The following is a 14,050-nucleotide window of genomic DNA, read 5'->3' as shown; positions in this document are numbered from 1 at the left end:
GAGAGGAAAGAGGGGGCGATACTGTGTGGTCCCTCCCAACAGCCGGGGCAGGTAGTAACCGTAGGAATGTGGTCCGTCTTCGGTGGCAGGGCGAAGATATGTGTCCTTCAAGGACCAAAGTGGTTGAGCTCTTGCTAAAGATGGGCTTCAAGGCAGTTGATATCTTTGCCTTGATACATCCCTACGGTGCTCCTGAATTCGATATCAGTTTTGTTCGGCCAGAGGGGCTTGAGCTTTTCTGGTCGAATTATGAATTGGTAAAGAATGAGCCCGGCTGGCGAGACTTTGCCGTACAAGCATTGTCTCGTCAAAACGAAATCAAGAGAGTGACCGTTTTGACCCGTAACGAATCACTCTCTTGTGTTGACATCATCACCTGGTTAGGACGGTATGGCGAGGTAATGGGGGTCCCGCAGAAGAACAGGGACGAGTTTGGCATCTGGTCAGGAGCCTGGACGTTTCTGGTAAAACTTAAACGTTCAGGAAATACAGTTACCCATATTCCATCCTCTGCCTTTCTCGGCAGGGATCGTATCCAGATTTTCTACCGGGGTCAGCCGAAGCTCTGTCACAGATGTGGTGACCCCACACACTTCAGTGCAAACTGTACGGTGCAGAAATGTGCCTTGTGTGGGGGTGTAGGCCATCTTGCCGCATCTTGTGCGGAGATTAGGTGTCACCTGTGTGGTGACTTAGGTCACCCATTCAGTCGTTGTCCTCGTTCTTTCGCTAATGCAGTCTTGTCCCCAGCGGGTGAAGATCACGAGCCGGAATCTGCTGGGGAGGGGACTAGCAGGGGTGGAGGAACTGAGGGGTCAGTGAGGAACAGCAAGAGAAAGACACCAGCCCAACTAAGACGTCTTGATAAACGCCAAAGGGATAGGGTGATGGGGAAAGCCCGAGTTACTGGGACGACCTCTCATTCTGTCCCAGAGGCCAACCTTGCTGCTGAGACCCTGAGGGATGGCGAGCTGAATGAGGAGGTCAGGAGGATCCAGAATGAGGAAGGTGCCATCTCCTCAGATAGCGTGGAGGAGGATGATGTGGGATGGCAGAAGGAGACACGAAAGCGGGGTACAAGTAAAAAAAAAAAGGGAGATTTAAGATCTTCTCCCACCCTGGTCCAGGTGCCAAAGGAAGGCAAAACTGACTCCCCTCTGGTTGGCCTTTCCAATCGATTCCGACCCCTCAGGGACATCTCCTCCTCTTCTTCGGAAGGGGAGGATGAGGGGGAGGTGGCAGAGGGGCTTCCAGGGGGCGCCGAGTCCTCTTCCCCTGGGGAGGTTATGTCCTCGGGGGAAGGGACTGGCCTAGAATCCGGAGACGAGGAAAGTAAAACGATGTCTGGTGAGATGGACACTTCCATTTCTCTAAAGAGGGTGAAGAGTTCTTCTGATGTGGAGGGTGAGAAGGGGAGTGGGAAAAAGAAAGCTGTTTAACTCAATCACCCTTGATGGCGGCACCCTCTCCGTTGACGCTGGCGTCCATTAATGTCGCCAGCATTAAGTCAGATACAGCTCGTTTTGCTGCCTATGATTTTTTTGCCCATATTAATGCTGATATTTTATTTTTGCAGGAGACCAGGCTTACAGATATGTCATCTATCTACAAGGCTAAAAGAGAGTGGAGGAATGGGCCCTCCTACTGGTCTCTTGGGGCCGAGCCGTATAGCGGAGTGGCGGTCCTTTTTACCGCAGCGGTAGAATGCCGACGGGTTATCGAGTTAGAAATGGGGAGGTGCCTGATCTTAGATGTCCTCATGAGGGGACAAGAACTTCGCCTTATTAACATCTACGGCCCACAGTCTAAGTGGGACCGGAAGTGCCTCTTTATGAGGATCAAGCCCTATCTTTTTACAAGTCGGCAGGTGGTCTTTGGAGGGGACTTCAATGCTGTCACGAGGCCCCAAGATAGGGGAGGTTCCAGAGACAAGCTGACTTATGATAGCGTCGCCCTTAATAGCATAGCGAGTGAGGCTCGCCTGGTGGATGTCCACATCCGGCACACCCCAGGCCACGCGGGATTCACCTATCATAGGGGTAGTTGTAGGTCTAGGATAGACAGGTTTTATTTAAAGGAGGAAGCCGTCTCTTCAGCAGTGTCTGTTGTTGAGGTGGAGTTCTCCGATCACTGTTTAATTTTGTTTTCTCTGAATGTCACAGAGACCCCCCGGATGGGCAGAGGCTATTGGAAGCTGAATTCGTCTCTCTTGGAAGAAGCGGAGATAAGACAGTCCTTTGAGGATTTTCTTCAGAGCCAGGTACCATTGCTGGGCCTTTGTAACAGTAAGTCAGAGTGGTGGGAGATCTTCAAGGAAAGGGTTGCGAGATTCTTCCGCCAGCTCTCGGGCCTCAGAAGCCTAAACAGGTACCGCTTGTACCAGGGCCTGAGGAAGAAACTTGAGAACCTTGTCTCGACTGGAGGTAGCCGAGAGGATATCTCCAGAGTGAAGTCCTTGTTGATGAAGTGCCAGTACGATAGGCACGCATCTTTGGTTTTTGAGAGGGATTACGGGAAGTACCGCTCGCCCGACCCTTACAGAAACTGCAAGATGTCAGTGAGTAGTAAAGTGGTCTCAGGACTGATTGATAGTACGGGATTCTTGAAGAGGTCCAGATCAGGGATCCTGGAGGTCGTCAGATCCTTCTACTCGCACCTCTTGGGAAGGAAGGATCTAGATCGAGATAAGGTATCAGCTTTCTTGGCTGAAACCATCCCTGAACCAGGAGTAGACCCCTCTCTTGACGTTTTGACAGAGATGATCCGGGAAGAGGAAGTCAGGATGGCTATTGATGGGCTTGCCCTCAAGAAGTCACCCGGTCCGGATGGCTTAACATCTGAGTTCTATAAGACCTTTAAGGACCCTTTGGTTCCCCTCTTGACTGGGGTTTTTAATGAGTGTCTATCCTCGGGCACTCTGCCAAAGTCAATGAGGAGGTCAGCGCTGATCATCCTGTCAAAGGGTAAAGACCCGTCCCACATTGAGAATTGGCGTCCCATAGCACTTCTCAATGCGGACAGAAAGATTCTGGCAAAAGTGCTGTTTAACCGGCTGGTGGAGTTTGCACCCCGGCTCCTTTCGGGGGCTCAGCATTGCTCTGTTCCGGGCCGCAGTACATTCAGTGCTGTGCTCAGTGTCCGAGAGGCTGTGGAGCAGGGTAGGGCTGGCCACTGGAAGGGGTACTTGCTGTCCTTGGATCAGGCAAAAGCGTTTGATCGGGTTAACCATGAGTACCTCTGGTCTGTTCTTCTGAGATATGGCCTGCCGGGGGGGTTTGTTGATTGGCTTAAGACCTTGTATGCAGGGGCAGAGAGTTTCCCGCTTGTGAATGGTTGGATTGGTCGCTCCTTTGAGGTTGGATCTGGTGTCCGTCAGGGTTGTCCTTTAAGCCCTTTGCTGTACGTGTTTGCAATTGATCCTTTCCTTAGGAGGATTGATTGTGGACCGCTGGCGGGGGTGAGAATGGACCTGGCGGTGCCGGATTCGGCTCTGAGGGCGGTAGCATATGCTGATGATGTCACTGTGTTTGTCTCCTCACAAGAGGAGGTCAGATGGGTGATGTCAGAGGTGGACCGCTACTCGGAGGCATCCGGGTCCAAGATCAACCAGGATAAGTGTGAGAGTCTCTGGCTGGGAGGGGGAGATCCTAGTTTTGATCTCCCGGATGCCCTTCCAGAGCCCCAGGAATCTGCAAAAGTTCTCGGCATTGAATTTGGCCAAGGGGATTACCCCAAACAAAACTGGGACAGCAGGCTTAAGATCGCCGCTCAGAAGGTGGATCAGTGGAAGGGTTGGTCTTTGACCCTCCGGGAAAGGGTTAACCTGATCAAAACATTCCTGTTCCCTTTGTTGATATATCTGGGCAGTGTATGTATGTTGCCAGAACCTCTCTGGACCCGGGTCTACAGTGTGTTCTTCCAAATGTTATGGGGGAATAGACTGAACCTAGTGAAGAGGGAGGTTACTTACCGTACGAGGAGACTAGGGGGGTTGTGTATGGTCAACCCCGTGGTATTCCTAGTGAATACCTTTCTTAAGACCAATATAGCAAACCTCTGGTCAGAGAGGGCTCCTCCGTGGGTATCCTCCTGTAGGGGATGGTTTCGGCCTTTCTTCCAGGAATGGGAGACAGGAGGGCAAGTGAAGGATCTTCGCACACCACACGGGCATCTCCCGGCTTACGCTACCCCGGTTCTGAAGGTTATTCGTCGGTGGGGTCTGGGGATGGGGGAGATTAGGACTCTGTCGAGGAAATTCCTTGACAAGAGGGTCCTGTCTTCCCATTTCCAGAGGCCATTGGCGCTCAAGGACTGCCCAAGTCGGGATCTGGAGGAGGGTTTAGAGCTTTTGAATTCTATCAGGATCCCCTTGAAGTTTTGGGACTTGACTTGGCGCTGCTTCCATGGGAAACTGTGTGTGAGGGACAATCTGAAGTGCAGGAGCTCTGATGACCGGGGATGTCCCCGCGAAGAGTGTGGAGGCATGCTGGAAAGCATGGAGCATTTTCTGCTTCATTGTCCCTTTAACACAGAGGTTTACACCAGGGTGGGCGCTTCCATTGGTTGGCCTCGGCTGGTCAGTCTCTCCTATGCGGAATGGGCCTATGGGGCATTCAGAAACCTTGGAGGCTGGGACCGGTGCACTTTATTCCTAGTCAGCTCAGTGATCAGGTACTACACGTGGAATGCACGGTGTTTAGTGTCCACGCAGCGTAAAATCCTCCCTGTGGATGTGGTGGTTAGGAACATTCTCGGTGACCTGGTGAAGGTGCGTTCTCTGGAGTACGAGAGGCTGGGTGCTGGCAGGGCCTCTCGTCTATGGAGGGGCTCTGCCTTTAAAGTGCCTTAGCCTGTTGTCTCCCCCTGGTGGTGGGCTGATGCTGGCACATTAGTCTTTTTGTTTTGAGCAGTTGGTTTATGGTAATATAGGGCTTGCAGGCGCTGAACTTGAGCTTTAGGGGTTTGTTGTTTGGCTTATAGTGTTATATGTATTTGTTATTGTATTTATTGTTGTAGTCTATTTGTATACTTGTATATTGTTATATTTTATGTAATGTATATATTGTGTGATGCCACCTGGGGATTGGGTTTAGTTTAGGTTGGGTGGTGGGTTAAAAAGGGGGGAGGGGGTTTGTATGGGACTTTTATATATATACAGAAAATCCTGGACTGGTTCATGGACGTCTGGTAACATGTACTGGGGGCATGGGATGCGGGACCAGCTCAGGGCCAAAAAAAAAAAAAAAAAAAAAAAAAAAAAGTGGTGTTATTTTGTTTGTGTTGGTTTTTATTATTTTGTATATATTATTATTATTGTTGTTGTTGTTATTCTTTTTGGTATATTACTGGTATTGGGTTTTTGGTATTGCAACTGGGCCAGGAAATTCACATTTAGTATTAGTGTATATTAGTGTATATAGTTTATTAGTATGGTATGGGTATTATGGGTATTATAGGAATATGTCTTTTGTAAATATTGTATATATTTGTTTGTGTGCAGGAATGAGTGTGGGGTGGACCGGTGTTGTATTTTATGCTATGGTGTTGGTTTTATGATCGTTATATTGATATGTTCTGTCGGATATGATATGTTTATGTTTTGTAATTTTTTTTTATTGTTATGTTTGAAATTTTAATAAAAGATCTACAGGATATAATCAGGATCAGTACAGGATAAGTAATGTAATGTATGTTCACAGTGACCTCACCAGCAGAATAGTGAGTACAGCTCTGGAGTATAATACAGGATATAATCAGGATCAGTACAGGATAAGTAATGTAATGTATGTACACAGTGATCCCACCAGCAGAATAGTGAGTACAGCTCTGGGGTATAATACAGGATATAACTCAGGATCAGTACAGGATAAGTAATGTATGTACACAGTGAATCCATCAGCAGAATAGCAAGTACAGCTCTGGACTCAGAACTCGAGCTGTTGTAAAACTACAACTCCCAACATGCACTGACAGCCCAGAGCCCTGGATTTAGATGTAAATGTACATAGACTATGTTCTTCAGAGTGTGCAGGCCCAGGAGGCAGGGTCGTGTGTCTTATCTGTGGTGACACATCCAGTTCCATAGCTGTAGATGTGATGCAGATCTGTGAGTCATGTAGAGGAGGACCAGCATCACTGACGCCTAGGTGAGCATCATGGCAAGGGCTCTGTATGTCCTATCTGCCAGGGGGTGTATATATATATATATATATATATATATATATATATATAAATATATAGCAGAAATTATGCTGGGAGTTATGGTAGGACATGATAGGTTCCCGATAACCTTGGCTTGCTGATTTTGAAGTCCAGTCTGTGCAAATTCACACTTCAACCTTCTTCTCCGTGGGCCCCATAGTAGACACAGGGGCTGCCTTTATGGCAGTGGTGTACAACCTGTGCCCCCTCATCCTCAAATCAGCTGCAACACTACAATTCCTAGCATTACAATTAATTTAGGTCTATATAAGGGGTTCTCCAGGAATAGATAAACAGAATTAATTTGTTCCAAAAACCAACTTGGCTCCATTCACTTCAATGGAACTGAGCTGCAATATCACAAACAACCTGAGGACAGGTGTGGTGCTGTTTTTTTGAAGACATCATAGATTGAAAGCACCTGCAAGCAGGGTCTTCACTCCTCTTGTCTGAATATTAACTTGGGTGTTATCCAAATCACGGTGCCTCCATCAGTTGCAAAACTACAACTCCCAGCATGCTGGAAAACACTGATTTAGTGTATAATATTGTCTGATAGGTGTCCTTATTTGTACGCTCAAAAGTATTGCGTCATTTGTTGGTGTTATTTAGATAAAAATATTACTAATAATTAAAACAACTGATTGATTGAATGTATTATTATTATTATGTTTTATTAATAAAATTTATAGTAATTATTATTATATTGTTAATAACAATAAAAAATTATAATTAAAATAATAATAAGAATATTAATAACAATAATAATAATAATTATAATAATAATAAAAGGCCAATGGCTGTCCAGGCATATACTGTAGTTTTTCAACAGCTGGAGGCACCCTGGTTGTAAAGTGTTGCGTGCTATATAAATATTATTCTATTAAAGGGGTACTCCACTGGAAACCCTTTTTTTTTTTTTTTTTTTAAATCAACTGGTGCCAGAAAGTTAAACAGATTTGTAAATTACTTCTATTAAAAAATCTGAATCCTTCCAGTATTTATCAGCTGCTGCTATAATCCACAGGAAGTTCTTTTCTTTTGAATTTCCTTTCTGCCTGACCACAGTGCTCTCTGCTGACACCTCTGTCCATAGCAGGTTCCTTAAATGGACAGAGGTGTCAGCAGAGAGCACTGTGGTCAGGCAGAAAGGAAATTCAAAAAGTAAAGAACTTCCTCTGAAACATACAGCAGCTGATAAGTACTGTAAGGATTAAGATTTTTAAATAGAAGTAATTCTTCACGAACTTCTCGGCTCGGCAGTTGATGACTTTTCCTGCATAAATTAGTTCAGCTTTCAGGTGCTCCGGTGGGCTGGAAAAGGTGGATACAGTCCTAGGAAAGAGTCTCCTAGGACTGTATCCACCTTTTCCAGCCCACGGGAGCACCTGAAAGCTGAACTAATTTATGCAGGATAAGTTATCAACCGCCGAGACGAGAAGTTCATGACGAATCGAATTTACTGTAAGTTCGCTCATCTCTAACCAGTTGATTTAAAAAAATAAAATAAAAGTTTTCCAGTGGAGTACCCCTTTAAATGCTATATATTAAGTGCTATATAAATATTATATCATTATTATAAATAAATAAAAACTGCAGATTTGTTATTATTATAAGTATTAGTAATAATAATAATTATAATAATAATATTACTAACATTGATGATGATAATAATATTTAAAAATATCTAGGTAATAATAGCAAAAATAATAACCGAAATGTATACAATAAAAATAATAATACATTGTAATTATTATTAATGTTTAATTCATTGTAATTATTATTAATAATGATAATAATTATAATAATCATGCTAATATTAATAATAATATTCTTATTATTATTAATAATAATACTAATAAAAATACGAATCATAATTTTTAATAAATATTATTCCTGGATAAACTCTATAAAATAAAGTCTATGCCATACCCAAACTGACCAGCAGATGGAGCAAAAGGATTGACTTCCATGGGAAAAAATGAAACCCCCAGTGTGAACTGGGCAATTTATTCTAAGGAAAGCGAAGGGAAAAAAATCCCAGGATTTTAACAAAAGAAGAAAGAGTGAATGGGTAAAACAAGGCTTGGAGGAGGAATCGTCACCCTCGTAGCTTTCCCACCACAATGTCCTTACTATCAATTGAAGGAAAGTCACAGGACTGGTGAGTGAGGTAGGTGGGGAGCTGGCACTCACCTATGCCTGGATTGTGAGGACCATATGGAGATGTCTCTGGTTGACTTCTACTCCACCTGCAGGACACCATCTCAGTGCCTGGAGAGGGGGCAGATGTTCTGACACCCATTGGGGACAAGCTAAACCCCCCTAAAAAGTAAGGACTTCATGTTGTATCCGTATCTGCCGGTAGCAAGTCTTTGCTGGGATGCCATTTTCCGATAAGGACAGGAGCCTCCAAGGTGTCTACAAGTCGACCTCCCACCAGCATCACCAGCTTCACCCCGGAGAGTGTGGCAAGAGGATGTGCAGCGAGTGTTACACCAACCAGACCTTTGTCTACGACGATGGCAGCACCCACAAGTATACTTCCAGGTAAGGCACCCCGAAAGGGTTAACGGAGACGCTTACCGTGTCCTTTTATACGTCGTTGACTAGTTACGTCTTGAGGGACCTTGAACCCGTCTTTGGTCAAGATGACGGAGATGTGAGTATGGCGTTATAAGGGTACGTTCACACAGGACTGACGTGCTGCCGGTTTGTCGCTGCACCCTAAGGGGGGGGGGGGGGCATTTATCATTGCTTTTGCGCAATTTCGACATGGCATGGTGTGCGTAGATTATTTTGCCTAAAAATTATTTATACTTCACTCCCAAAATCAATCTTTCCCAACCAGGGTGCCACCAGCTGTTGCACCACCAGCTGGGAGTTGTAGTTTTGCAACAGCTGGAGGCACCCTGGTTGGGAAACACTGGTCTAGCTGCAAAAAAAACGACAACTCCCATCATGCTGCGGCTGTCAGATCATGGTGAGTATTGTAGTCTTGCAACTGGCTGGGGTACACTAATCTGAAGCTGTCCGGGTATGCTGAGAGTTGTAGTTTTGCAACAGCTGGAGTCACCCTGGTTGGGAAACACTGGTCTAGCTGCTGAAAAACGACAACTCCCATCATGCTGTGGCTGTCAGATCATGGTGAGAATTGTAGCCTTGTAACTGGCTGGGAAACACTAATCTGAAGCTGTCCAGGCATGCTGAGAGTTGTAGTTTTGCAACAGCTGGAGGCACCCTGATTGGCAACCACTGGTCTGGCTGCTGAACATCGACAACTCCCATCATGCTGCAGCCATCAGATCATGGTGGGAACTGTAGTTTTGCGACATCTGGAAAGCCACTGGTTGGGGAACACTTCTCTGAGGCTGTCCAGCCGTGCTGAGAGTTGTAGTTTTGCAACAGCTGGAGGCACCCTGGTTGGGAAACACTGGCCTTGACACACAGGCACAATGACAATCATAATGTCACTCCACAATCTCACAAAAAACACAGCAATGAAGTGTCTGAATACAGATTTAACAGCAACATAACCCGATCCAGCACAGGTGTAGTAGAGCTGAGTTTGTAATCTGGTGCACACTTTGCGGTATCCTAGTGGTTTAACATCGCACTGAAGGTGTAAACTTACTGCATTACCTTAATACAACTCAAAAACCATGACATATTACAACTCTCATCATGCTGCGGCTGTCAGACCTTGGTGGGAATCATACAGAGAGCCACTGGTTAGGGAAGACTAAGATTGTTCGGGCATGCTGGAAATTGTAGTTTTGCAACAGCTGGAGGCACCCTGGTTTAGAAACACTTTGTAAAAAATAATAATTTCTGTGAAAACAATTGCGCAAGTATACTCCACTCCTTAGATCAGTATTTCCCAAACAGGGTGCCTCCAACGGAGGTCCGGGCATGCTGGGAGTTGTAGTTATGCAACAGCTGGAGGCACCCTGGTTGGGAAACATGATGGTGTAGGATGTAAGAAGTCCGTTGTTGTATTGTCTTTTCCCTCATTGCACATCCTTTTAAAAATTCAGAGACTTTATTACGTTGCGTGCGCAATTTCTTAAATTAGGAAACGGAAACCTTTCCCGAATGAACAGCAGGAATATTAAAGATAACAGTGAGCAATAGAGTAATAGTCTGCAGGTCTCTATAGAGGCAATCACACGACTGATCTGCAGGATCCATCATGGGTGGCACATAATGTAGAGCAGTGTTTTCCAAAGAGTGTGCCTCCAGCTGTTGCAAAACTACAACTCCCAGCATGCCCGGACAGCCAAAGGCTGTCCGGGCATGCTGGGAGTTGTAGTTTTGCAACAGCTGGAGGCACACACTTTGGAAACCAATGATGGAGATGTTTAGAGTTGACTGGATGATTGCTCTGTGAGTGATAGGTAACAGAGCAATAGTCTGCAGAGGAGCTAATATTTTATTAGTATGTTAAAAGGAAGGCCACATATAACACAGGGCAATAGTCTGCAGGTCAGTAGAGTCCATTAAATTGTCGGTCTGCAGAGTCTATCAATACAGAGCAATAGAGCGACAATGCAATAGTCTGCAGAGTCCCTGATGTGGATGATCTGCGGAGTCTTTTAATATAGAGTGGGAAAGTGGAAGATAAAACAAAGCGATAGAGCAAATGGGCAATGATCTGCAGATCTCTAAAGAGAACAGAATCTATCAATGTATTAACAAAATGCTGGAAGATAAAATAGAGCAATAGTCTGCAGATCTTTAAAAAGAACAGAATCTGTAAACATATTAACAGGAATCATGAGAGTTAAATAGAGCAATAGTCTGCAGATCTCTTGTAAGGACTTAAAAATTTTTAACATTGGGGGGGGGGGGGGGGTGATCTGCAAATCTCAATCGAGGTCAGAAAACTGATCATGAGAACAATTAGGGGGCTGCTTATTGAAGTAATGCTCTGCAGGTCTGTAAAGAGGCCAATGATCCAGTCATATGCACAATGAAAGAGAGAGATGCTCTGCAGAAATGGAATATTGATATAAATCAACTGGAAGCCATGTAAAGGTGCAATGCTCTGCAGAAATGTAAGATTCTGTGGTAATGTCTGTATGTATTTATATGGACTCATGTGAAGGAGCAACGCTCTGAAGAAATCATCTGTAAGGCTGCATTCACACCACGTTTTGTACATACGGGTGCCGGATCCGGCGGGGGGAGGGGCAAACCGGGCGCTCCCGTACCCCGGCCGGATCAGCCCGTGACTCCATTTACTTATAATGACCTGGCTCAGTTTTCACCCGTAAGCGGTTTTGGACCGTAGTCAGGGCCGGTCAGGAAACCGCATACGGGTCAAAACTGAGCCGACCGCAGTCACCGTTTGACTCCGGTCGGGTCATTAAAGTAAATGGAGTCACAGGCTGATCCGGCACCCGTATGTACAAAACGTGGTGTGAATGCAGCCTAAATCTGTTAGTATGTGTCCATAAGGGCATACATAAAGGAGCAATGCTCTGCAGAAATGTTATAATCTTCAGTACTGTTGGTCTATATAGATAAGTACACTGCTAAAAAAAATAAAGGGAACACTAAGATCTGAATGAACTAATTGTATGAAATACTTTCGTCTTTACATAGCTGAATGTGCAGACAACAAAATCACACAAAAATTATCAATGGAAATCAAATGTATCAACCCCTGGAGGTCTGGATATGGAGTCACACTCAAAATCACAGGGGAAAACCAAACTACAGGCCGATCCAACTTTATGTAATGTCCTTAAAACAAGTCACAATGAGGCTCAGTAGTGTGTGTGGCCTCCACGTGTCCGTATGACCTCCCTACAACGCCTGGGCATGCTCCTGATGAGGTGGGGGATGGTCTCCTGAGGGATGTCCTCCCAGACCTGGACTAAAGCATCTGCCAACTCCTGGACAGTCTGTGGTGGATGGAGCGAGACGTCCCAGATGTGCTCAATCGGATTCAGGTCTGGGGAATGGGCGGCCAGTCCATAGCATCAATGCCTTCCTCTTGTAGGAACTGCTGACACACTCCAGCCACATGATGTCTAGCATTGTCTTATATTAGGAGGAATCCAGGGCCAACTGCACCAGCATATGGTCTCACAAGGGGTCTGAGGATCTCATCTCGGTACCTAATGACAGTCAGGCTACCTCTGGCAAGCACATGGAGTGCTGTGTGGCCCCCCAAAGAAATGCCACCCCACACCATTACTGACCCACTGCCAAACCGGTCATGCTGGAGGATGTTGCAGGCAGCAGAACGTTCTCCACGGCGTCTCTAGACTCTGTCATGTCTGTCACATGTGCTCAGTGTGAACCTGCTTTCATCTGTGAAGAGCACAGGGCGTCAGTGGTGAATTTGCCAATCTTGGTGTTCTCTGGCAAATGCCAAACGTCCTGCACGGTGTTTGCTGTAAGCACAACCCCCACCTGTGGACGTCAAGCCCTCATACCACCCTCATGGAGTCTGTTTCTTATCGTTTGAGTGGACACATGCACATTTGTGGCAGTGCTCCTCCTTGCACAAAGGAGGAGGTAGCGGTCCTGCTGCTGGGTTGTTGCCCTCCTACGGCCTCCTCCACGTCTCCTGATGTACTGGCATGTCTCCTGGTAGCGCCTCCATGCTCTGGACACTACGCTGACAGACACAGCAAACCTTCTTGCCACAGCTCGCATTGATGTGCCATCCTGGATGAGCTGCACTACCTGAGCCACTTGTGTGGGTTGTAGACTCCGTCTCATGCTACCACTAGAGTGAAAACACCGCCAGTATTCAAAAGTGATCAAAACATCAGCCAGGAAGCATAGGAACTGAGAAGTGGTCTATGGTCACCACCTGCAGAACCACTCCTTTATTGGGGGGTGTCTTGCTAATTGCCTATAATTTCCACCTGTTGTCTGTTCCATGTGAAATTGATTGTCAATCAGTGTTCTTCCTGAGTGGACAGTGGGATTCCACAGAAGTGTCATTGACTTGGAGTTCCATTGTGTTGTTTCCCTTTATATATTTTTGAGCAGTGTATATACATAAAGGAGCAATGCTCTGTGGGAATGTAGTAATTCTGTAGTAATTGTAAGATACATTCATAAGGACATGCGGAAGGAAGCAAAGTGTCTGAATACAGTTTTAACAACAACATAACCCGATCCAGCGCAGGCGTAGGTAGTAGAAGAGCTGAGTTTGTCATTTCGTACACTCTTTGCACCATCCCAGTTTGTCGTATGTGCTTTACCATCGCCTCGAAGGGAAACTTAGTGCATTACCTTAAAGGGGTACTCCGCCCCTTATTCCCTATCCAAAGGCAGCAGGACCCCTGCGGCACCCCAGACATCTGGTGCATGGAGCGAACTTCGTTCTGTGCCGGATGACTGGCGATGTGGAGCGGAGACTCGTGACGTCATGGCCACGCCCCCTCAATGCAAGTCTAAGTCCCATAGATTTGTATTGAGGGGGCGTGGCTGTGACGTCACAAGCCTTCGGCACTGAACCCCACTCTCTCAACGAACGCCGGGTGCAGCACAGAATCGTGGGGGTCCCAGGTGGGGGGACTCCCGCGATCAGACATCTTATCCCCTATCCTTTGGCTAGGGGATGAGATGTCTAGGGGCGAAGTACCCCTTTAATACAATTTAGAAACAATTTCATATGACAAATACGGCTCTGCCACATAATATTTCTAAATCTTCACAAAAATAAAGGTCCATTCACGGGTGCAAAGCAACAAAAATCACCAAGCGGGTGCCAGCAGAAGCTGCCGGCACTAGGACCGCTCGGAAATACACTCTCTCCATAGACGGCAATGCCACAGTAGATTATCCACAGGATAGGGAATAACTAGACCAGTGTCTGCCAACC

General features: G+C 46.0%; 2 protein-coding genes across 4 annotated transcripts in view; one reads left to right on the top strand and one right to left on the bottom strand.

The window, feature by feature from the left end:
- Window positions 1-14,050, bottom strand: part of ADAMTS13 (ADAM metallopeptidase with thrombospondin type 1 motif 13) — an 86,611-nt gene that overhangs the window by 65,319 nt on the left and 7,242 nt on the right. The gene's annotated exons all lie outside the window — the stretch shown is intronic.
- KCNT1 (potassium sodium-activated channel subfamily T member 1) overlaps window positions 8,178-14,050 on the top strand; it is a 343,981-nt gene continuing 338,108 nt past the window's right edge. Inside the window, exons 1-2 of one of the 3 annotated variants that reach the window (XM_056540052.1) lie at window positions 8,334-8,365; window positions 8,460-8,751. In XM_056540052.1, coding sequence (XP_056396027.1) covers window positions 8,585-8,751 — 167 coding nt within the window. In that variant the 5' untranslated portion in view covers window positions 8,334-8,365; window positions 8,460-8,584. Of the gene's footprint in view, window positions 8,752-14,050 lie in introns of all 3 variants that reach the window. The other 2 variants (XM_056540060.1, XM_056540054.1) reach the window with 2 other exon arrangements.

The sequence above is a fragment of the Hyla sarda genome, chromosome 9 (genome assembly GCF_029499605.1).
Source record: "Hyla sarda isolate aHylSar1 chromosome 9, aHylSar1.hap1, whole genome shotgun sequence".
Lineage (NCBI taxonomy): Eukaryota > Metazoa > Chordata > Amphibia > Anura > Hylidae > Hyla > Hyla sarda.
Note: the sequence above shows the minus strand (reverse complement) of the source record. Positions and strands in the feature narration are given on the sequence as shown.